Raw genomic sequence first — 25,101 nt, 5'->3', positions numbered from 1 at the left:
TTTAAAAAATCCACATTTATGGCAATTGGTTTGCTTGAAAAATATTCTTTAAAAAATCCACGTGTATGGCAATTGGTTTGCTTGAAAAATATTCTTTAAAAAATCCACGTTTATGGCAATTGGTTTGCTTGAAAAATATTCTTTAAAAAATCCACGTTTATGGCAATTGGTTTGCTTGAAAAATATTCTTTAAAAAGTCCACGTTTATGGCAATTGGTTTGCTTGAAAAATATTCTTTAAAAAATCCACGTTTATGTGCTTTGGTTTGCTTGAAAAATATTCTTTAAAAAATCCACGTTTATGTGCTTTGGTTTGCTTGAAAAATATTCTTTAAAAAATCCACGTTTATGTGCTTTGGTTTGCTTGAAAAATATTCTTTAAAAAATCCACGTTTATGTGCTTTGGTTTGCTTGAAAAATATTCTTTAAAAAATCCACGTTTATGTGCTTTGGTTTGCTTGAAAAATATTCTTTAAAAAATCCACGTTTATGGCAATTGGTTTGCTTGAAAAATATTCTTTAAAAAATCCACGTTTATGGCAATTGGTTTGCTTGAAAAATATTCTTTAAAAAATCCACGTTTATGGCAATTGGTTTGCTTGAAAAATATTCTTTAAAAAATCCACGTTTATAGTGTTTAGATTGCTTGAAAAATATTCTTTAAAAAATCCACGTTTATGGCAATTGGTTTGCTTGAAAAATATTCTTTAAAAAATCCACGTTTATGGCAATTGGTTTGCTTGAAAAATATTCTTTAAAAAATCCACGTTTATGGCAATTGGTTTGCTTGAAAAATATTCTTTAAAAAATCCACGTTTATGGCAATTGGTTTGCTTGAAAAATATTCTTTAAAAAATCCACGTTTATGGCAATTGGTTTGCTTGAAAAATATTCTTTAAAAAATCCACGTTTATGGCAATTGGTTTGCTTGAAAAATATTCTTTAAAAAATCCACGTTTATGGCAATTGGTTTGCTTGAATAATATTCTTTAAAAAATCCACGTTTATGGCAATTGGTTTGCTTGAAAAATATTCTTTAAAAAATCCACGTTTATGGCAATTGGTTTGCTTGAAAAATATTCTTTAAAAAATCCACGTTTATAGTGTTTAGATTGCTTGAAAAATATTCTTTAAAAAATCCACGTTTATGGCAATTGGTTTGCTTTAAAAATATTCTTTAAAAAATCCACGTTTATGGCAATTGGTTTGCTTTAAAAATATTCTTTAAAAAATCCACGTTTATGGCAATTGGTTTGCTTGAAAAATATTCTTTAAAAAATCCACGTTTATGGCAATTGGTTTGCTTGAAAAATATTCTTTAAAAAATCCACGTTTATGGCAATTGGTTTGCTTTAAAAATATTGTTTAAAAAATCCAAGTTTATGGCAATTGGTTTGCTTGAAAAATATTCTTTAAAAAATCCACGTTTATGGCAATTGGTTTGCTTGAAAAATATTCTTTAAAAAATCCACGTTTATGGCAATTGGTTTGCTTGAAAAATATTCTTTAAAAAATCCACGTTTTTGGCAATTGGTTTGCTTGAAAAATATTCTTTAAAAAATCCACGTTTATGGCAATTGGTTTGCTTGAAAAATATTCTTTAAAAAATCCACGTTTATGGCAATTGGTTTGCTTGAAAAATATTGTTTAAAAAATCCAAGTTTATGGCAATTGGTTTGCTTGAAAAATATTGTTTAAAAAATCCACGTTTATGGCAATTGGTTTGCTTGAAAAATATTCTTTAAAAAATCCACGTTTATGGCAATTGGTTTGCTTGAAAAATATTCTTTAAAAAATCCACGTTTATGGCAATTGGTTTGCTTGAAAAATATTCTTTAAAAAATCCACGTTTATGGCAATTGGTTTGCTTGAAAAATATTCTTTAAAAAATCCACGTTTATGGCAATTGGTTTGCTTGAAAAATATTCTTTAAAAAATCCACGTTTTTGGCAATTGGTTTGCTTGAAAAATATTCTTTAAAAAATCCACGTTTATGGCAATTGGTTTGCTTGAAAAATATTCTTTAAAAAATCCACGTTTATGGCAATTGGTTTGCTTGAAAAATATTGTTTAAAAAATCCAAGTTTATGGCAATTGGTTTGCTTGAAAAATATTGTTTAAAAAATCCACGTTTATGGCAATTGGTTTGCTTGAAAAATATTCTTTAAAAAATCCACGTTTATGGCAATTGGTTTGCTTGAAAAATATTCTTTAAAAAATCCACGTTTATGGCAATTGGTTTGCTTGAAAAATATTCTTTAAAAAATCCACGTTTATGGCAATTGGTTTGCTTGAAAAATATTCTTTAAAAAATCCACGTTTATGGCAATTGGTTTGCTTGAAAAATATTCTTTAAAAAATCCACGTTTATGGCAATTGGTTTGCTTGAAAAATATTCTTTAAAAAATCCACGTTTATGGCAATTGGTTTGCTTGAAAAATATTCTTTAAAAAATCCACGTTTTTGGCAATTGGTTTGCTTGAAAAATATTCTTTAAAAAATCCACGTTTATGGCAATTGGTTTGCTTGAAAAATATTCTTTAAAAAATCCACGTTTATGGCAATTGGTTTGCTTGAAAAATATTCTTTAAAAAATCCACGTTTATGGCAATTGGTTTGCTTGAAAAATATTCTTTAAAAAATCCACGTTTATGGCAATTGGTTTGCTTGAAAAATATTCTTTAAAAAATCCACGTTTATGGCAATTGGTTTGCTTGAAAAATATTGTTTAAAAAATCCACGTTTTTGGCAATTGGTTTGCTTGAAAAATATTCTTTAAAAAATCCACGTTTATGGCAATTGGTTTGCTTGAAAAATATTCTTTAAAAAATCCACGTTTATGGCAATTGGTTTGCTTGAAAAATATTGTTTAAAAAATCCAAGTTTATGGCAATTGGTTTGCTTGAAAAATATTGTTTAAAAAATCCACGTTTATGGCAATTGGTTTGCTTGAAAAATATTCTTTAAAAAATCCACGTTTATGGCAATTGGTTTGCTTGAAAAATATTCTTTAAAAAATCCACGTTTATGGCAATTTGTTTGCTTGAAAAATATTCTTTAAAAAATCCACGTTTATGGCAATTGGTTTGCTTGAAAAATTTTCTTTAAAAAATCCACGTTTATGGCAATTGGTTTGCTTGAAAAATATTCTTTAAAAAATCCACGTTTATGGCAATTGGTTTGCTTGAAAAATATTCTTTAAAAAATCCACGTTTTTGGCAATTGGTTTGCTTGAAAAATATTCTTTAAAAAATCCACGTTTATGGCAATTGGTTTGCTTGAAAAATATTCTTTAAAAAATCCACGTTTATGGCAATTGGTTTGCTTGAAAAATATTGTTTAAACAATCCAAGTTTATGGCAATTGGTTTGCTTGAAAAATATTGTTTAAAAAATCCACGTTTATGGCAATTGGTTTGCTTGAAAAATATTCTTTAAAAAATCCACGTTTATGGCAATTGGTTTGCTTGAAAAATATTCTTTAAAAAATCCACGTTTATGGCAATTGGTTTGCTTGAAAAATATTCTTTAAAAAATCCACGTTTATGGCAATTGGTTTGCTTGAAAAATATTCTTTAAAAAATCCACGTTTATGGCAATTGGTTTGCTTGAATAATATTCTTTAAAAAATCCACGTTTATGGCAATTGGTTTGCTTGAAAAATATTCTTTAAAAAATCCACGTTTATGGCAATTGGTTTGCTTGAAAAATATTCTTTAAAAAATCCACGTTTATGGCAATTGGTTTGCTTGAAAAATATTCTTTAAAAAATCCACGTTTATGGCAATTGGTTTGCTTGAAGAATATTCTTTAAAAAATCCACGTTTATGGCAATTGGTTTGCTTGAAAAATATTCTTTAAAAAATCCACGTTTATGGCAATTGGTTTGCTTGAAAAATATTCTTTAAAAAATCCACGTTTATGGCAATTGGTTTGCTTGAAAAATATTCTTTAAAAAATCCACGTTTTTGGCAATTGGTTTGCTTGAAAAATATTCTTTAAAAAATCCACGTTTATGGCAATTGGTTTGCTTGAAAAATATTCTTTAAAAAATCCACGTTTATGGCAATTGGTTTGCTTGAAAAATATTGTTTAAAAAATCCACGTTTATGGCAATTGGTTTGCCTGAAAAATATTCTTTAAAAAATCCACGTTTATGGCAATTGGTTAGCTTGAAAAATATTCTTTAAAAAATCCACGTTTATGGCAATTGGTTAGCTTGAAAAATGTTCTTTAAAAAATCCACGTTTATGTGCTTTGGTTTGCTTGAAAAATATTCTTTAAAAAATCCACGTTTATGGCAATTGGTTTGCTTGAAAAATATTCTTTAAAAAATCCACGTTTATGGCAATTGGTTTGCTTGAAAAATATTCTTTAAAAAATCCACGTTTATGGCAATTGGTTTGCTTGAAAAATATTCTTTAAAAAATCCACGTTTATGGCAATTGGTTTGCTTGAAAAATATTCTTTAAAAAATCCACGTTTATGGCAATTGGTTTGCTTGAAAAATATTCTTTAAAAAATCCACGTTTATGGCAATTGGTTTGCTTGAAAAATATTCTTTAAAAAATCCACGTTTATGGCAATTGGTTTGCTTGAAAAATATTCTTTAAAAAATCCACGTTTATGGTGTTTAGATTGCTTGAAAAATATTCTTTAAAAAATCCACGTTTATGGTGTTTAGATTGCTTGAAAAATATTCTTTAAAAAATCCACGTTTATGGCAATTGGTTTGCTTGAAAAATATTCTTTAAAAAATCCACGTTTATGGCAATTGGTTTGCTTGAAAAATATTCTTTAAAAAATCCACGTTTATGGCAATTGGTTTGCTTGAAAAATATTGTTTAAAAAATCCACGTTTATGGCAATTGGTTTGCTTGAAAAATATTCTTTAAAAAAATCCACGTTTATGGCAATTGGTTAGCTTGAAAAATATTCTTTAAAAAATCCACGTTTATTGCAATTGGTTTGCTTGAAAAATATTGTTTAAAAAATCCACGTTTATGGCAATTGGTTTGCTTGAAAAATATTGTTTAAAAAATCCACGTTTATGGCAATTGGTTTGCTTGAAAAATATTCTTTAAACAATCCACGTTTATGGCAATTGGTTTGCTTGAAAAATATTCTTTAAACAATCCACGTTTATGGCAATTGGTTTGCTTGAAAAATATTCTTTAAAAAATCCACGTTTATGGCAATTGGTTTGCTTGAAAAATATTCTTTAAACAATCCACGTTTATGGCAATTGGTTTGCTTGAAAAATATTCTTTAAAAAATCCACGTTTATGGCAATTGGTTTGCTTGAAAAATATTCTTTAAACAATCCACGTTTATGGCAATTGGTTTGCTTGAAAAATATTCTTTAAAAAATCCACGTTTATGGCAATTGGTTTGCTTGAAAAATATTCTTTAAAAAATCCACGTTTATGGCAATTGGTTTGCTTGAAAAATATTCTTTAAAAAATCCACGTTTATGGCAATTGGTTTGCTTGAAAAATATTGTTTAAAAAATCCACGTTTATGGCAATTGGTTTGCTTGAAAAATATTCTTTAAAAAATCCACGTTTATGGCAATTGGTTTGCTTGAAAAATATTCTTTAAAAAATCCACGTTTATGGCAATTGGTTTGCTTGAAAAATATTCTTTAAAAAATCCACGTTTATGGCAATTGGTTTGCTTGAAAAATATTCTTTAAAAAATCCACGTTTATGGCAATTGGTTTGCTTGAAAAATATTCTTTAAAAAATCCACGTTTATGGCAATTGGTTTGCTTGAAAAATATTCTTTAAAAAATCCACGTTTATGGCAATTGGTTTGCTTGAAAAATATTCTTTAAAAAATCCACGTTTATGGCAATTGGTTTGCTTGAAAAATATTCTTAAAAAATCCACGTTTATGGCAATTGGTTTGCTTGAAAAATATTCTTTAAAAAATCCACGTTTATGGCAATTGGTTTGCTTGAAAAATATTGTTTAAAAAATCCACGTTTATGGCAATTGGTTTGCTTGAAAAATATTCTTTAAAAAATCCACGTTTATGGCAATTGGTTTGCTTGAAAAATATTGTTTAAAAAATCCACGTTTATGGCAATTGGTTTGCTTGAAAAATATTGTTTAAAAAATCCACGTTTATGGCAATTGGTTTGCTTGAAAAATATTCTTTAAAAAATCCACGTTTATGGCAATTGGTTTGCTTGAAAAATATTCTTTAAAAAATCCACGTTTATGGCAATTGGTTAGCTTGAAAAATATTCTTTAAAAAATCCACGTTTATTGCAATTGGTTTGCTTGAAAAATATTGTTTAAAAAATCCACGTTTATGGCAATTGGTTTGCTTGAAAAATATTCTTTAAAAAATCCACGTTTATGGCAATTGGTTTGCTTGAAAAATATTCTTTAAACAATCCACGTTTATGGCAATTGGTTTGCTTGAAAAATATTCTTTAAAAAATCCACGTTTATGGCAATTGGTTTGCTTGAAAAATATTCTTTAAACAATCCACGTTTATGGCAATTGGTTTGCTTGAAAAATATTCTTTAAAAAATCCACGTTTATGGCAATTGGTTTGCTTGAAAAATATTCTTTAAACAATCCACGTTTATGGCAATTGGTTTGCTTGAAAAATATTCTTTAAAAAATCCACGTTTATGGCAATTGGTTTGCTTGAAAAATATTCTTTAAAAAATCCACGTTTATGGCAATTGGTTTGCTTGAAAAATATTCTTTAAAAAATCCACGTTTATGGCAATTGGTTTGCTTGAAAAATATTCTTTAAAAAATCCACGTTTATTGCAATTGGTTTGCTTGAAAAATATTGTTTAAAAAATCCACGTTTATGGCAATTGGTTTGCTTGAAAAATATTCTTTAAAAAATCCACGTTTATGGCAATTGGTTTGCTTGAAAAATATTCTTTAAACAATCCACGTTTATGGCAATTGGTTTGCTTGAAAAATATTCTTTAAAAAATCCACGTTTATGGCAATTGGTTTGCTTGAAAAATATTCTTTAAACAATCCACGTTTATGGCAATTGGTTTGCTTGAAAAATATTCTTTAAAAAATCCACGTTTATGGCAATTGGTTTGCTTGAAAAATATTCTTTAAACAATCCACGTTTATGGCAATTGGTTTGCTTGAAAAATATTCTTTAAAAAATCCACGTTTATGGCAATTGGTTTGCTTGAAAAATATTCTTTAAAAAATCCACGTTTATGGCAATTGGTTTGCTTGAAAAATATTCTTTAAAAAATCCACGTTTATGGCAATTGGTTTGCTTGAAAAATATTCTTTAAAAAATCCACGTTTATGGCAATTGGTTTGCTTGAAGAATATTCTTTAAAAAATCCACGTTAATGGCAATTGGTTTGCTTGAAAAATATTCTTTAACAAAATCCACGTTTATGGCAATTGGTTTGCTTGAAAAATATTCTTTAAAAAATCCACGTTTATGGCAATTGGTTTGCTTGAAAAATATTCTTTAAAAAATCCACGTTTATGGCAATTGGTTTGCTTGAAGAATATTCTTTAAAAAATCCACGTTTATGGCAATTGGTTTGCTTGAAAAATATTCTTTAAAAAATCCACGTTTATGGCAATTGGTTTGCTTGAAAAATATTCTTTAAACAATCCACGTTTATGGCAATTGGTTTGCTTGAAAAATATTCTTTAAAAAATCCACGTTTATGGCAATTGGTTTGCTTGAAAAATATTCTTTAAAAAATCCACGTTTATGGCAATTGGTTTGCTTGAAAAATATTCTTTAAAAAATCCACGTTTATGGCAATTGGTTTGCTTGAAAAATATTCTTTAAAAAATCCACGTTTATGGCAATTGGTTTGCTTGAAAAATATTCTTTAAAAAATCCACGTTTATGGCAATTGGTTTGCTTGAAAAATATTCTTTAAAAAATCCACGTTTATGGCAATTGGTTTGCTTGAAAAATATTCTTTAAAAAATCCACGTTTATGGCAATTGGTTTGCTTGAAAAATATTCTTTAAAAAATCCACGTTTATGGCAATTGGTTTGCTTGAAAAATATTCTTTAAAAAATCCACGTTTATGGTGTTTAGATTGCTTGAAAAATATTCTTTAAAAAATCCACGTTTATGGTGTTAAGATTGCTTGAAAAATATTCTTTAAAAATCCACGTTTATGGTGTTTAGAATGCTTGAAAAATATTCTTCAAAAATCCACGTTTATGGTGTTTAGATTGCTTGAAAAATATTCTTTAAAAAATCCACGTTGGTTTGCTTGAAAAATATTCTTTAAAAAATCCACGTTTATGTGCTTTGGTTTGCTTGAAAAATATTCTTTAAAAAATCCACGTTTATGTGCTTTGGTTTGCTTGAAAAATATTCTTTAAAAAATCCACGTTTATGTGCTTTTGTTTGCTTTAAAAACATTCTTTAAAAAATCCATTTTTTATAGATATTGTCATCCCTGAAAAATTTTATTGGTCTTTAAATTCCAATCCTTTATGGCACTCATATTGTCCTTCATATCCTTGCAAATGTTATTGTCTCATCACTCCCTGTTAACATTGAAAATATGTATATAACATTCCGAAGGTATGTGTATATGCTGCGTTTTCCATGTAATGAGTTTAAGATTTCCTTAATTAGAAAAAATGCTTTTATATCTATAATTACACACATATATTGACTGAGTGAATAAATGAGTGACTGGCTGTGTAGAGAGACAATTCGATTTGTTCAATATTTCCCATGTCCTGCCAAGGATACAAGGATACCTTTGCATGTTGTCTAAGTCAGCGTGCATTCATTCTAATGTAATTCTCATAAATTTCAATGTTAAAATGAACTGAGGACATTTTTCCCATGGTTGACGAGGGAGAGAGCGGGACAGAAATGAGTATGTGATTGCATGATTGGATGGTCGTTTCCATGGTCATTGGCGGTTATAAACTACAATCAATATATTGTATTGTAATATAAACGGTTATGTAAATGCATTGTTGAATTTTAAATATGCAGATGAGGAGATAATCTATTTTTTAACAAATATATTTTATTTTATAGTGTAATTAAAAAAAAATCTTTAATTGAATTTATGCTTTTGGAAATGCAATGATTTTTTTATATTATTTTCCTACACCATTTCAGCAATCTGCTTACCCTGTGTTGTAGTGTGTATCAGTTATTTTTATTATTAATATAAGTCATACGTCACCCCCATATTTCTATTAATAATACTTATACGCCTTGTGGTTCCAGGGGTTAATAAACTCCAAAAAGGCTCCCTTAAATCCACTAAAACTTTTGGAAATCCCTTATTGAAAACTAATCCTTCACAAATTTACACTCTAATCTTCTTCCAAAAATACCTTTAAGGCTTTCAAATGCCAACAGCAGCATTTAGAGCACAAAGTTATTTACCCACATTCCTACAATTTATTAATTTGCTGGCAGGCAAATATACTTTGCTGATGTTTCCTTCCATTACAGAAATAGAAGAGGCAAGAAAACAAACTAATTTAATTCTTTTCCATCATCATGTCTATTCGATCCCCCAGGATGTGCTTTTTGCTTTCTCTATAGCAAAGCAGGAAGTTTGTCTTGTCATCATCATCACATGTTTACACACACACACACATGATGATGATGTGTATATATATGCTTTGATTATGTGGATGCCCTGACAAAATTAATTTCCTCCTTTGGTCCTGGTATTTGTTCATTTCTTTCCACATGTGTGTGTATTGAACTAATATGTATTTATATTTCAAATGAAATGAATTATTTCATTATCTTCTTGTTCTTCTTCTTAGTTTTCATTTCAAACCCAATTATAACAGACTCCAGTTTCCACTTTATCTCTGCGTGTGTATATGTATCTATTTGCCTTAGGAATATTTGTCTAACACCGTGTATAGAGTGCAGATTTTCGAATTCGGATTGGTTTGGTTGAAAAATTTTATTTGAGACATTTTAGATTTTCATTATGTGGTATTGGCCAACACAAGGACCAACTATTTGTTCGTTTGCTTGTTCATCATCTTGTGTTGAGGAATATTTGAATTGGGTAATTAAAATTGAGACCCCATGTTGTGTGTGTTCTTGTTGCTAAGTGCCAAGATTATTTGCAATTAATTAATCTATTTATTCAAAGGCATGAACATCAAGATGAGCTAATAAATGGCAAATGATTAGTAAGATAATTAGAAGATTATAAGGTTTTCAATTTAGAAATCCAATAATTATGTAAAAGAATTTTATAATCTAGTCTATGAAATGTGATATTTGTAATTATGTGAGAAATTTAAATGCTGTTACATAAAGTAGTGAAGAAAATGTATGGGAAGAACAATTTGAAGAAAATTTGCGTTAAAGGAAATTTTAATTGCCATGGTCTTGCCTTTCATATAAGCCATTAATTTTTGAAATATAATAAAAATTTGAAGAGTTATAAAGGATATACTAAAACGAGACAGTAATTAATAATAGTTATACGCAACCTGGGACAAATGCTTATAAAAACTTATTTTTAGGTTTGTCTAAATAAAACTACCAAATTTTTATGCATTTTCTTAAACCTTGCGATCTTCTTTAAAATACAAAATTCACAGAAATATATTCCATTCGTTAACAAATTTTAATATTTCCATATAGATAATGAGCAAATTATGGGACTTTCACTTTAGCAATCCAATAATTGAGTAGCACTATTACTCGACAAGTACCCTTAATGTTTGAAATATATCAAAAATTCGAAGAGTTTTAAAGGATATACTAAAACGAGACAGTAATTAATAATAGTTATACGCAACCTTGGACAAATGCATATAAAACTTATTTTGATGTTTGTCTAAATAAAACTACCAATTTTTTTATGTATTTTCCTAAACCTTGCGGTCTTCTTTAAAATACAATATTCACAAAAAAATTTTTTTCTCCCTTCGTTAACAAACTTTAATATTTCTACACAGATAATGAGCAATCCAATAATTTAGTAGCACAAATACTCAACAAGTAAAGGATGTCATTGAAAATTGATTTTGAGGAAATCAAATTTGTCAAACTAAAAAATAACATAAGTTTGCTACAAAAAGTCCTAGAAGGATAATTTAAAGAAAATTCGAACCAAAGGCTTTCTTTATCCGTATAGTCACATATTTCCTGTTTATCCTTGTCTATAGAAATATAGGTTAAATTCCAAAAGTTATTAAGTATTTATTAAAATATTCCAATAATTAATATTAGTTATACGCAACCATGGAAAATTTTATTATGATAAATTATGATGATTGGCTAAGATAATATAGCACATTTCCCTGTATTTTCTTAACCTTTGTGATTATCTTTAAAATACAAAATTCACAAAACATAACTTTCAACCCACATTAAAAATTAATATTTTTAATTTCTATATAATCAGTAAATATATTTATTTGAAAACATAAATATGGTAGAAATATATTCCAAGTACACAGATGTCCAGATAATGAGAAAATTATGGGACTTTCAATTTATCAATCCATTAATTTTGTGGCATAATTTTGCCATAAGTGCGGCAGAATATTGAAAAATTAACGTGTAATTTTTTAAGAAATCTAATTTGTCAAAATGAAACAAACTATTAAAGGCAACGAAATGTCTGAGAAGGATACCTTAAAGAAAATTCGAACCAAAGGCAAATTTTACCCCTATAATCACAATTACTCGATAAGTAAGCCATGACATTGAAAAGTGATATCGGCATTTTTTAAGCAAATAAAATTTGTCAAACTAAAAAAAAATAACCATAAGTTGCTAAAAAAAATCCTAGAAGGATAATTTAGAGGGAATTCGAACCTAGGCAATTTTTATCCTTATAATCAAAAATTTCCTGCGTGTCCTTGTCTAAAGAAATATAGCAAAAATTTCAAGAGTTATAAAGAATCTACCAAAATAATCCAGGTTTTTTATAATAGATTTTTATAATAGACTACTTTGATGTTTTTCTAAGGAAATAAAGCATATTTCCATGTATTTTACAATATTTTGTGATCATCTTTAAAATACAAAATTCACAAAACATAACTTTCCTCTTCCCTACATTAAAAAAAATTAATATTTTCAATTTCTATATAATCAGCGAATCGTATGTATTTAAATATCTACAATATTATAAAATATATTCCAAACCCATAGTCGGGTAGATGTTTAGAAAATTACGGGACTTGAGGCTTAACAATCCCAAAACTATGTAGCTTAATTTCACTATAAGTAAGGCATAACATTGAAAGGTGATAGTGACATTTTTTAAAAAATTAACTTGTCAACATAAAGAAATTTCCACAAGTTTGCAACAAAAAGTCTGGAAAGGATACTTTAAAGTAAATTCGGACTAAAGGCAATTTTAAACCCTATATTCACGTCTTTCCTATGAGTCCTTGTACTTAGAAATATAATAAAAAATCCAAGAGATATATAGGATTTACTAAAACTATCCAGAAATTAATATTAGTTATACGCAACCTTGGACAAATATTTAAAATAATTTATTTCAATGATTATCCAAGGCGAAGCCCCACATTTTTATAATTATTTCTGTACATTACGATCTTCTTTAAAATACAAAATTCTAAGAACATGTTTTCATTCATCGTTCACAAAATTAAATATTTATTATTCTATATAATCAGTAAATCTTTATTATTTGACAATTTTTGTCTATTGAGGCGAAGATCATTTTAAATACGTACAATATTATATAATATATTCCAACCCCATATGCGGCTGGAGTCTTAGCAATCCAAAAAGTATGCAGCTTAATTTCACTATAAGTAAAGCATAACATTGAAAAGTGATAGCGACACTTTTTTAAAGAAATTAAATTTTCCAACTTAAAACAATTAACATAAGTTTGCAGCAAAAAGTCAGGGAAGTATACTTTAAAGTTAAATCGGACTAAAGGTAATTTTAATCTCTATGTTCACATCTTTCCTATGAGTCCTTTTACTTAGAAATATAATAAAAAATCCAAGAGATATATAGGATTTACTAAAACTATCCAGGAATCAATATTAGTTATACGCAACCTTGGAGAAATATTTAAAATAATTTATTTCAATGATTATCCAAACTTTTATAATTATTTCTGTACATTACGATCTTCTTTAAAATACAAAATTCTAAGAACATGTTTTCATTCATCGTTCACAAAATTAAACATTTATTATTTCTATGTAAATAAACCTATTTATTGCTAGGCATGATTATGATGTAATAAACTGCACTTAGTTAGGAAGTTTATTAGAGGATTATTAAACATAATTTCAGAACAAGTAAGGCTGGACATTGAAATTTAATCAGACAATTTTGGACATGTTGAATTTACATTTTAAACCAAATAACCTTTTGTTTGGAAAAAAATTTCTTCTAAGGGCAATTTAAAGAAAATTTCTATCAATGACAATTTTATTACACATGCTCTTACCTCTCATATGAATTCTTGATATTTTTAATATAGTAAAAATTGTAAGAGTTATGGGACATTTACTGTAACAACCCAATTATTATTAGTTTTACGCAACCTCGGACAAATATTAAATTATCTTAATCTATGATTTTTTAGAGATAAAAGAACTATATTTTTATATATTTTCCTATACCTTAGAACCTTATGCAAAATACAAAATTCTTAGAATATCACATTTTCCCATTATTCACAAAAATATTTGGTACATTTTTACCTCTGTACATTTAACCAATTTATTTAAAGGCATGAACATGATATAATAAATTCCACATAGTTTGGAATATAATGAGAATATGATTGGGTTTTCAATTTATATATCTTATTATTATGAAATATAATTTCGTAATAAATTTGAATTGTATTGAAATATGATGAGACATTTATTTGATAATTTGAATTTGACAATTTTAACCAAATAACCATAAATTTGGAGCAAAATATCTAGGAAGCGTAATTTAAAGATTTTTCGGGTTAAAGGCAGTTTTAATCCCAATTGTCGTACCTCTTATAAGAGCACTTTATATTGGCAATAAACCAAAAATTACAGGAGTTATGAAGTATTTGCCAAAATAACCCAACAATAAATATTAGTTATACGCAACCCTGGAAATATATTTAAAATAAATAATTTTGATGATTGTGTAAGGAGAATTACCATATCTTCATGTATTTTCCAATACCCTAGAATCTTATTTAAAATACAAAATTCTTGAAACAAACATTTTCCATACTTCAAAAAATTGACATTTTTAATTTCTTTATAATTAACCTTAATAATGAATATTTCGTAAGATAATGAGGCTTTTATACCCCTCAGTAATGTTGGCGACATTTTCCGAGTATTTCAGCCATGTTAAACTTCTCTACAAGTGGTGTCATAAGACACGCCGTTCGGACTCGGCAATAAACAGTAGGTCCCATATCATTGAGCTAATATGAATCGGGGTGCACTCATTGATATGAGAGAAGTCTCCCTTGTCCTGCATGGGATGTTTGTGGAACAATTATTATATTATAATGAGGCTTTTAATAATTCTCAAGTATAACTTCCGATAAAAAAGGACAAGACATTGAAATGTAAAAAAGAAAATTATTTTAGAAATTGAATTTGCAAATTGAAACAAAATATCCACAAATTTGGAGGAAAATACATAGCAAGGAATATTTAAATAAAATTAGGATTATTCCCCATGATCTAAACTAAATAATAAAACTATCCAGGAATTAATATTAGTTATACGCAACCTTGGAGAAATATTTAAAATAATTTATTTCAATGATTATCCAAACTTTTATAATTATTTCTGTACATTACGATCTTCTTTAAAATACAAAATTCTAAGAACATGTTTTCATTCATCGTTCACAAAATTAAACATTTATTATTTCTATGTAAATAAACCTATTTATTGCTAGGCATGATTATGATGTAATAAACTGCACTTAGTTAGGAAGTTTATTAGAGGATTATTAAACATAATTTCAGAACAAGTAAGGCTGGACATTGAAATTTAATCAGACAATTTTGGACATGTTGAATTTACATTTTAAACCAAATAACCTTTTGTTTGGAAAAAAATTTCTTCTAAGGGCAATTTAAAGAAAATTTCTATCAATGACAATTTTATTACACATGCTCTTACCTCTCATATGAATTCTTGATATTTTTAATATAGTAAAAATTGTAAGAGTTATGGGACATTTACTGTAACAACCCAATTATTATTAGTTTTACGCAACCTCGGACAAATATTAAATTATCTTAATCTATGATTTTTTAGAGATAAAAGAACTATATTTTTATATATTTTCCTATACCTTAGAACCTTATGCAAAATACAAAATTCTTAGAATATCACATTTTCCCATTATTCACAAAAATATTTGGTACATTTTTACCTCTGTACATTTAACCAATTTATTTAAAGGCATGAACATGATATAATAAATTCCACATAGTTTGGAATATAATGAGAATATGATTGGGTTTTCAATTTATATATCTTATTATTATGAAATATAATTTCGTAATAAATTTGAATTGTATTGAAATATGATGAGACATTTATTTGATAATTTGAATTTGACAATTTTAACCAAATAACCATAAATTTGGAGCAAAATATCTAGGAAGCGTAATTTAAAGATTTTTCGGGTTAAAGGCAGTTTTAATCCCAATTGTCGTACCTCTTATAAGAGCACTTTATATTGGCAATAAACCAAAAATTACAGGAGTTATGAAGTATTTGCCAAAATAACCCAACAATAAATATTAGTTATACGCAACCCTGGAAATATATTTAAAATAAATAATTTTGATGATTGTGTAAGGAGAATTACCATATCTTCATGTATTTTCCAATACCCTAGAATCTTATTTAAAATACAAAATTCTTGAAACAAACATTTTCCATACTTCAAAAAATTGACATTTTTAATTTCTTTATAATTAACCTTAATAATGAATATTTCGTAAGATAATGAGGCTTTTATACCCCTCAGTAATGTTGGCGACATTTTCCGAGTATTTCAGCCATGTTAAACTTCTCTACAAGTGGTGTCATAAGACACGCCGTTCGGACTCGGCAATAAACAGTAGGTCCCATATCATTGAGCTAATATGAATCGGGGTGCACTCATTGATATGAGAGAAGTCTCCCTTGTCCTGCATGGGATGTTTGTGGAACAATTATTATATTATAATGAGGCTTTTAATAATTCTCAAGTATAACTTCCGATAAAAAAGGACAAGACATTGAAATGTAAAAAAGAAAATTATTTTAGAAATTGAATTTGCAAATTGAAACAAAATATCCACAAATTTGGAGGAAAATACATAGCAAGGAATATTTAAATAAAATTAGGATTATTCCCCATGATCTTGCCTTTTATACGAGTCCTTGATATTCGCAATATCGCAAAAATTCCAAGAGTTATAAGCTATTTACTAATGTGACCCAAATATTAATATTAGTTATACGCAACCTGGTTCAAAAATAGAAAATAACTTATTTTGATAATTGTCTAAACTAAACTGCTGATTTTTCACCGATTTTCATATTCTTCACAACTTTATCTAAAATACAAAATTCCCAGAAGATTGTTTTTAATCCTCCTTCATAACAGAATGGACTTATACTAATTAAAATTAGTTATACGCCACTTGGAATAAACATTAAAACTTCCCCTTTAGTCACGAATGCTCAAGGCAAATTACTAAATTTTAATTCATTTTCGAATACTATTGAATCTATTTAAAAAAACAAAATTCTTCATATGTAAATTTCTACAGATTTTAGTTGAAAATTCATCAATTTCCATGCTGACAAGAAAATAGTTTTTGAAATTAAAGGTTTAATCAATAAAGTGCATGAGGAATATATTGAAGGCAATATTGTTTTAAAACAGTATGAATCCTTATGGACTTGCCTGTCTGATGTGTCCTGGTTATTAGAATTTAATTTACTAAAGTAGGCCAATAATTATACGCAAACTGGAACAAATATCTAAATATAGTTTTTTTGTTGACTATCAAAGAAAAAATAACGAATTTTAAAATATTTTAGGATACTTCAAGATCTTTTCGAAAATATCTTTAAAAAGTCCATCTGGCAAAATTTATTTAAAATTTCTTCAATTTTCCCTGTTCAAAAAAATAAATATAAATATATATAAATTTATCGTTGAAGGCAATTTGAATCAGTATTGTCTCACCTTTAATATGCCTCCTTGTTAAAGCAAATACTCTCAAAACTCTAGGAATTATACATAATTTACTAAAGGAACCCAATAATTAATATTAGTTATACGCAACCTGGAACAAATATATAAATATCCTTTTTTTGGTGACAGTCAAAAGAAAAGTAAAGAATTTTAAAATAATTTTAGATACATTAGATTGAAAACTATCACACAAAATTGTTCAAAAATTCGCTCTTGCAGTCATTTTATTTGTAAATTTTATCTGAAAAATTTTTAACACCCTACTTAAGAAATATGTCTTACGAAAAAGGAAATAATATAAAATGTCGAAATTTGATGTGCAATGTCTAGGAAGGACAATTAAAATAAATTTCGGATTAAGGGTAGCTTTATTCCTTTTTATCTTACCTTTCATACGAGTCCTTGATGTTCGCAATATCACAAAAATTCTAAGAGTTATAAGCCATCTACTGAAATGAGCCAAAAATTAATAACTAATACGTAACCTTGGTTAAATATAGAAATTAACTTATTTTTATAAATGTCTAAAATAAACTACTACTTTTTTATTAATTTTCTTATCTTCTGCAATTTTATCTAAAATGCAAAATTCGCAGAAGATAGTTTTTAATCTTCATAACAAAATTTACTAATGTTTAAGCCTCATTCTCCGTGTCCTTGATGTTCGCAATATCACAAAAATTCTAAGAGTTGTGGGCCATTTACTAAAATTACTCAAAAATTAATATTAGTTATACGCAACCTTGGGCAGCTATTAAAAATTACTTATTTTGATAATTTTCTAAAATAAACTACCACATTTTATGGATTTTCCAATTCTTTGTAACTTTATCAAAAATTCCCAGAAGACAATTTTTAATTATCCTTCATAACAAAATTGACTAATGTTTAACCCTTACTCTCCATGTTTCTCTCGTTACAGTAAATGAACACTTCGTTACAAACCCAGCAACAGCCTTAAAACAATGCTGCAAAAAATCGTATTACAACTAAAAAATCTGGTCTAACATTTATGATTACTAAATTAAAACAAAAAACACCAACAACAAAAATTAAATAGAAACTAAAAAAATGTATACTTATGACTTAATATTAAAGACTGATGATAATCATAATGTTAATAATGATGATGCTAATCGAAACAATGTTGCCACGTCAAATGTTGCTACACAATTTCAAATTACAATGTTGCTTCAGCTCAGAGACAGGGGCAACTAAAACACATTGCCATGACAGCAAATAAATGAAGTTCGCATATTTCACACGCAGCGCTAGATAACTAAAATTTAAAAGTAAATATAAAAACAACAACATTAACAAATAAGTAGTAAAAACAAAAACAAATGGACATATCTTTTTGAAAAAAGGATAACTTTAACCACAACAACAACAACTACCCCATAAGAATAATAAAACATTAGCATTAACTTAAAATTGAATACCTGAAAAACCTATCAAAATGCCGGGTGGTCGTAGAGGATTAGTGGCTCCACAAAACACATTCCTGGAGAATATTATACGTCGTTCCAACTCACAACGTAAGTAGCAAAGCTTATAACTTATTTCTATGTAGTGTTTTTATTATATATAAGAACATTTTAATTTCCTGTCTCTGATGACCCCAAAAAACATTGTTGCTCTTAACATTTTTGTGGATTATGTTTCCGGTTGGTTTGACGTCACAAATCTCCTGAATAGTTGCAGCTTTTTCTTTTTACATTCATTTTAAGAGTTTGTGATGTTTGTGGCGGCAACCTAGTTAAATGAAGGAAAAATGGGTTGAGTGTTTTGTTGAAAAGAAAAATATTTTTAAACTATGTACCGGAATGAACTGAATAAGTCGAATTTAAAAAAAAAAAAACAATTTATAAAATATTTTTACGGTACATCTGCAAGTGGAGAATTTGTGGAGTATCTGCAGTCGCATTTCAGATTATTCTATTAATATCTTTATCAAGTAAACTTCTCTTGTTTTTATTGAAATTTGGAACAATTTGTGATTTTTATTTGCACTATAGGCAATATTCGTGTGTTACCATTAAAGACAACCTGAGCCCATATTTTCCTGTCTTTCATATGCTATACCTTTTATTAAGATATTCCAAAAGTTATGGAAGTTATGTAGGTTTTTATTAAAATTACCCAATAATTATTATTAGTTATACGCAACCTAGAACAAATATTTAAAACCAATTATTTAAAGAGAGAAGTTTTTTCTTTTAAGATAGTTTGAATTTTTATGTTCCTGCCTTTCAGATGTATTCTGGTAATTAGGAAATAAATACTGTCGAATCTCTGGAAATTATACATAACTAGCAAACCTCGGTCCGCGTTGCTGGCCCGTCGTAATGAGTTTTAATGACAACTTTTTATAAACTTTATACTTGACACTTCAAAAATAGGTACTTTCTATCTCTCTTCTTCGGTCCATTGTCAAACGAGGAGGTTATTAAATTTATCAACAGATTTTGTCTGTAACCTTCCTCTTCTCTTACGAACTTTGTCAGATTTTTTCGCCTATTGGCGCTGTTTAGGATTTATAAGTCGAATTCTCCCGCTTATTATGATTTAGTTTTTCATGGCTGATTTACCGTTGATTGATTGGGAATGCAACCACCGTTGTCTCGAAAATTATTTTGCAAGCCGATGCACTGATAATTTTAGCAAATATAGCGATTATAAAACAAAAGGCGCCCCAAATTCATCTACAAATATATAGCATTTTGGATCACGGGCCAATCCTGAACATTTTCTGAAAATTGCATGAAACTAGGTTCATTAGTTTTGGAAAAAATAGTGGGTGTGGCCATCAGTTTTCAATATATAACATATTTAAAAAAGTGGGCGTGATATTAACATATTTAAAAAAGTGGGCGCGGTATTTAGGCTCCAAATATGTATCTAGGGTACACACAACCCCATTGACTCCCAAAGTCTATGCTGAAACCAATTAATCATAAGTTTGGCTTTTACATATAGCGTTTAAAAAAAGAAGTGGGGAAAGTAACCCACCTCCTCCGAAATTCATAAAAATACATAAAAACGGCAAACCTTGAGCTTTTGCTGCAAATTGGTTCAGTTGCATTGGAGATATAAAATACTTAAAAAGCAGGGTTTGGCGATTTTGCTTGAATACGGCAAGTCTTATCGGCATGGGACCTTAGAAAATGTTATAGCTGTGACAATTCTCTAGAAGAATGGCTTATGTAATTTTTCCTAGGTTGTATCATTTTTTTAGATATATAAGTTTAAGTTGGGAAATTGCAGTCATGACATTATTTTATAAGAAGACGATACAGAATTGAATGGAATTGTCCCAATTTCAACTTCTATATCTCAAAATTTGTAAAACCTACGAAAATATCATTAAGGTCAATCTTGTAGAGAATTTTGATAGCTACAACATTTTCTTTATTCCCATTTTGGTAGAACTCGAGGTTTCCAGGCAAAAACATAAACAACCCCTAAAAATGTCAACTTGAATCTCGATTTATTTAAAAAGCGCTCCGGCGATTTTTTTAGTTTTTAGTTTTAGTTTTTTTCTCATCTATGAATATTGTAGTTTCAGAATCCGCAAAAACTTCCCAGGTGTAAGCACCTTCCATTTAAATTTGATTCAAGAGCACCGTGAACATTGAATAACTATCTTAATATTTTGTTGTGATTATTTTCAAGGGAAAAGTAGTGTATATTAATACATATTCAGACACCTTAGGCTTTTTTCTAAAATACAATAATCCTTTCTGGCTAATTTTATTAAAAAATTCTGAAAATTTTCACGCAAAGCAAAATACATCTTACGAAAATGTGGAAAACGTTCGTGGAAAAAGTGTATGAAGAACGAATTAAGGACATTTCTCGTTTAAGACAATTTGAAACTATATTGTCTCACCTTTTGATTTACCGCCTTGTTAAAGGTAATGTTCTCAAAGCTTTGGGTATTTTATATAATTTACAAAAGAAACCATAAATAAATATTAATCATACGCAACCTGGTACATCTATTTGAACGTTCTTTTGTGATGATTACACTGTGCGACAACAAAAAAAATGACAAGGAAAACCGAGAAACATGAAAATATTTCCCAATTTTGTGATGATTTTTTTTCTTTCTCTTTTCGAGTTGATACATGAAATTAATATAAAACATGGCTCTAGGTGAAAACTGTCAAAATATGAAAAATTCTGCACAAAATTTCACTACGAGTTTCCGAATAAACCATATATCTAGGTATACTATTTCCTTAAGAAAATTAGATTAAAAATGTATATGTATATCAGGATGAAATTATGTGTTTTAATTTTGGATTGTTAATTTTACATAATTCCATACTGGATCAATTTCTAACAAAATCCTTTACTTTTTGGGAATATTGTTAAGAAAGAAATGTTCCTAATGAAATTTCATTATTAGTCTCTGAATAAAAGAAATCTGTAACCATAACATATAACATTATTAGCAGTCCTTGTTTTTGATATAGGGTTTAGGGCCATATTTTACAATTTTTATCCAGATTGTCGTTATGACTGAACACTATGAATATCTTATCAAGATTTTATTCAAAAAATCAAATAATTAATATTTTGGAAAGTTATGTGTGTTAATATAATTTTTTATGATTGTCGTAATAAGATTAATTATTTATTAAGATAAATTAATTAATATTAATTAATTCTAATATATTTCGCGACACTTTATAATTTTAGAATTTATTTTTTATAATTTTAAAAATTTTGTATGCTAAAAAAAAATTAATTTTTAAAAATATGTCTTTTTTTAGAATAAGTTTTTTTAAGCTGATGAAAAGATCCGATCTTTCAAGACTTCCTTTACATGGGTTCAAATGCTAATGAAAAGATCGGATATTTCACGAATTCCTTTGCATTGGTTCAAATGCTAATGAAAATATCGGATCTTTTACGATTTCGTTTGAACCAATGCAAAAAATGCCATGAAATCACGTCATCGCATGGAACCCCTTCCTTCAAATTTTGCTGGATATCCAACATAAAATATTAGTTATACGCAACACCACGGAACCAGAAATGGGGGAAAGAAATATTAATATACCTATTTAAATAAATTTTGCGGAATCTTAGAATCTAATTTAAAATACAAAATTCCACACATGTTAATCCTTAAAATTTTATTGACAAAATCAACAAATTTTCTATGCCAATGTAGGACGAGATATTAAGAAAAATAAAAGTTTTATGTAAAATTTGTATGAAGAACATATTTACGTGACTTCCTCTTAAATATAATTCGAGGCCCTATGGTCTTGCCTTTCATTTGCCTCCTTGTTATATGTAAAATATAAAACATTATAGAAACTACGGAGGTTTTACAGGAATAACCTAATAATTAATAATAGTTATACGCCACCAGGAACAATCAAATTAAAATCATTTGTTTTAATAAATGCCAACGTAAAAATAAGACATTTTAAGAAATATTAGACTCCTTGAAATCTTAACGATAATACGAAATTCGAAAAATAAAAATTTTAACCACTTTCAGTCGAAATTTCAGCGATTTTTGCATTTAATCTTGAAATTTTACTTTGACCCAATAATAAGTTTCGAACCACTAATTTTACTTTATCCTTCACACTAGTTTATTTTTTATTATTTGCTTAAAAGTAATGTAAACTTTTACCATCATTCAAACGGTTCACATGCATCTGTATGCGTGCATATATGTATGTGTATGGGTGCCCATTGTATTTACCCTGTGTGCCACTGATATTGTGGCATAAATGATTGTTACCTTCGAAAGAACAATAAATATTATTCATAAACCTCATGTGGTTAGCCGCAAAAACCATCATCCAAACCACACAAGACTTGAACTGCAACACTACTGTTGATATATCACATCATTGACAACGAGCGCACTGCAGTGGGGGGAAGAAAACAACCGGCTGCCAGCCAGAGAAGCGTATAGTGGCTGTAGGACCAACAAACAGTACCATTGTTGCATGTTGCACCTTCTCAGTGAGCTGTGCTGTGTTTTTTGGTGGGGCATCAATGTCATATCAGTGCGAAAAAAAACTATAATACCAAACCCAAAATCAAAATTACAGCTTATAAGGTTTTGGCAAGCGATTGACATATAGACATCCACACATGTATACAGGGGTATGGTAGTGTAGTTGTGGCATCAAGTGTGGTTTGTTAAATATGTGTGTATGCGGGTTGTTTTTCATAAATATATAAACCATCAACATCAACACCACAAAACCAAAGCCAAAAATCTATTTTTATACCCTCCACCATAGGATGAGGGTATATTAAGTTTGTCACTACGTTTGTAACTACTCGAAATAATCATAGTAGACCCCACAAAGTATATATATTCTTGATCAGCGTGCAATTCTACATCGATATAGCCATGTCCGTCCGTCTGTCCGTCTGTGGAAATCACTCTAGCGTCCGAACGGATTGACGTAGGTTGATGAAATTTTGGGAAAATATGTTATATTTACGTAGGACTTTTGGTATTGAAAGCGGGCTATGTAGGTCCACGCTTTCGTATAGCCCCCATACAAAATGACGCGTGACGCGTTGTCGTTTTAAGGAATTCTTAAGATATTTGGCCCATTTTACTACCGAATTGGTTGTAATTTGGTACTTTGTGTCTCCAGAGGCCAAAAAATATTCCTACCAAAGTTGGGTTATATAGGTCCACGTTTTGGTATAGCCCCCACATAAGGCCCCATATAAAGTACGCGTCATTTTAATATATTTTGAATGTATTAGACCCATTTGACCACAGAATTGGCTGTAATTTGGTATTTTGTGTCTTCAGAGGCCAGAAAACATTCCCACCAAAGTTGGGTTATATAGGTCCACGTTTTGGTATAGCCCCCACATAAGGCCCCTTATAAAGTACGCGTCATTTTAATATATTTTGAATGTATTAGACCCATTTGACCAAAGAATCGGTTGTAACTTTATATTTTGTGTTTCCAGAGGCCAAGAAACATTTCAACCATAAAATGTTTATATAGGTCCACGTGTTGATATAGCCCCCATAATACAATATCTCCCGATTTTCGATATTTTGAAAGTTTTAGCCTCATTATCACACCGAGATGGCTGAAATTTGGTATTTAGTCTTCTTCAGGCGTATAAAACTTTGTAGGTATAGGTCCACGCCATCATATAGCCCCCATAGAACGGTACCTTCCGAATTTCGGTATTTTGAAGGTTGTGGCCACATTAATCCACCGAAATGGCTGAAATTTGTGGTGGAGGGTATAAAAAGTTCGGCCCGACCGAACTTAACGCTTTTCTTACTTGTTTATTTGTATTTTCGACATTTATTTCTTTTGGCAAAATCAAAGAATTTAAGCTTAAAGATTAAGTAAAAAATATACCCGCTTTCTACCAAATGCCGCCAAAAGCACGCCTTTAAACAGTGTTACTTTTGGAAGGTAAAATGTCCTTTTGAGTTATTTTGCTTATAAATATTTTTCAGTGATTATGAATTACATACAATACACTACAATACAATATTATTCTGTTTTCCATAAAATCGCAATCTTCTTGGCTTTAAAATTATGTTTTAATATTTAAAATTGGAGCCTTAGTTTGGAAGTTATGGGGCTTTCTTTATTAAGAACCGGGGTGCGTATGATTGTTATTAATTATTGTGTTGTTTCATTAAAACCGTTATATCTCTGGATTTATTTATTCGATTTTGAGAAGAAAATGCATTTTGGAATTCACGCAGATGAGGCTATATTCTAAACAGCCCATGTCGAACTAGAACATAAGAACTTCTTGGTGTATTAGAACAAAAATTTATTTCAATCCAAATATTTATTCAAATCTTTTTAGTTTTCTTAGAATTTAACGAATTCAAGGCAACAAAGTTGTATTCCCAATTCCCATTC

At 28.6% G+C, this 25,101-nt stretch overlaps 1 protein-coding gene across 1 annotated transcript in view; it reads left to right on the top strand.

Moving 5' to 3' along the window:
- The window catches only part of eag (potassium voltage-gated channel protein ether a go-go), a 238,467-nt gene that overhangs the window by 83,028 nt on the left and 130,338 nt on the right, over positions 1-25,101 (top strand). Inside the window, exon 2 of the mRNA XM_073972866.1 lies at positions 18,123-18,738. Coding sequence (XP_073828967.1) covers positions 18,660-18,738 — 79 coding nt within the window. The 5' untranslated portion in view covers positions 18,123-18,659. The remainder of the gene's footprint in view (positions 1-18,122; positions 18,739-25,101) is intronic.

This window comes from Musca autumnalis, unplaced genomic scaffold (genome assembly GCF_047663935.1).
Source record: "Musca autumnalis isolate F117 unplaced genomic scaffold, ASM4766393v1 scaffold_3, whole genome shotgun sequence".
NCBI lineage: Eukaryota > Metazoa > Arthropoda > Insecta > Diptera > Muscidae > Musca > Musca autumnalis.
The sequence above is the reverse complement of the archived record's forward strand: the minus strand, read 5'-3'. Positions and strand labels throughout refer to the sequence as shown.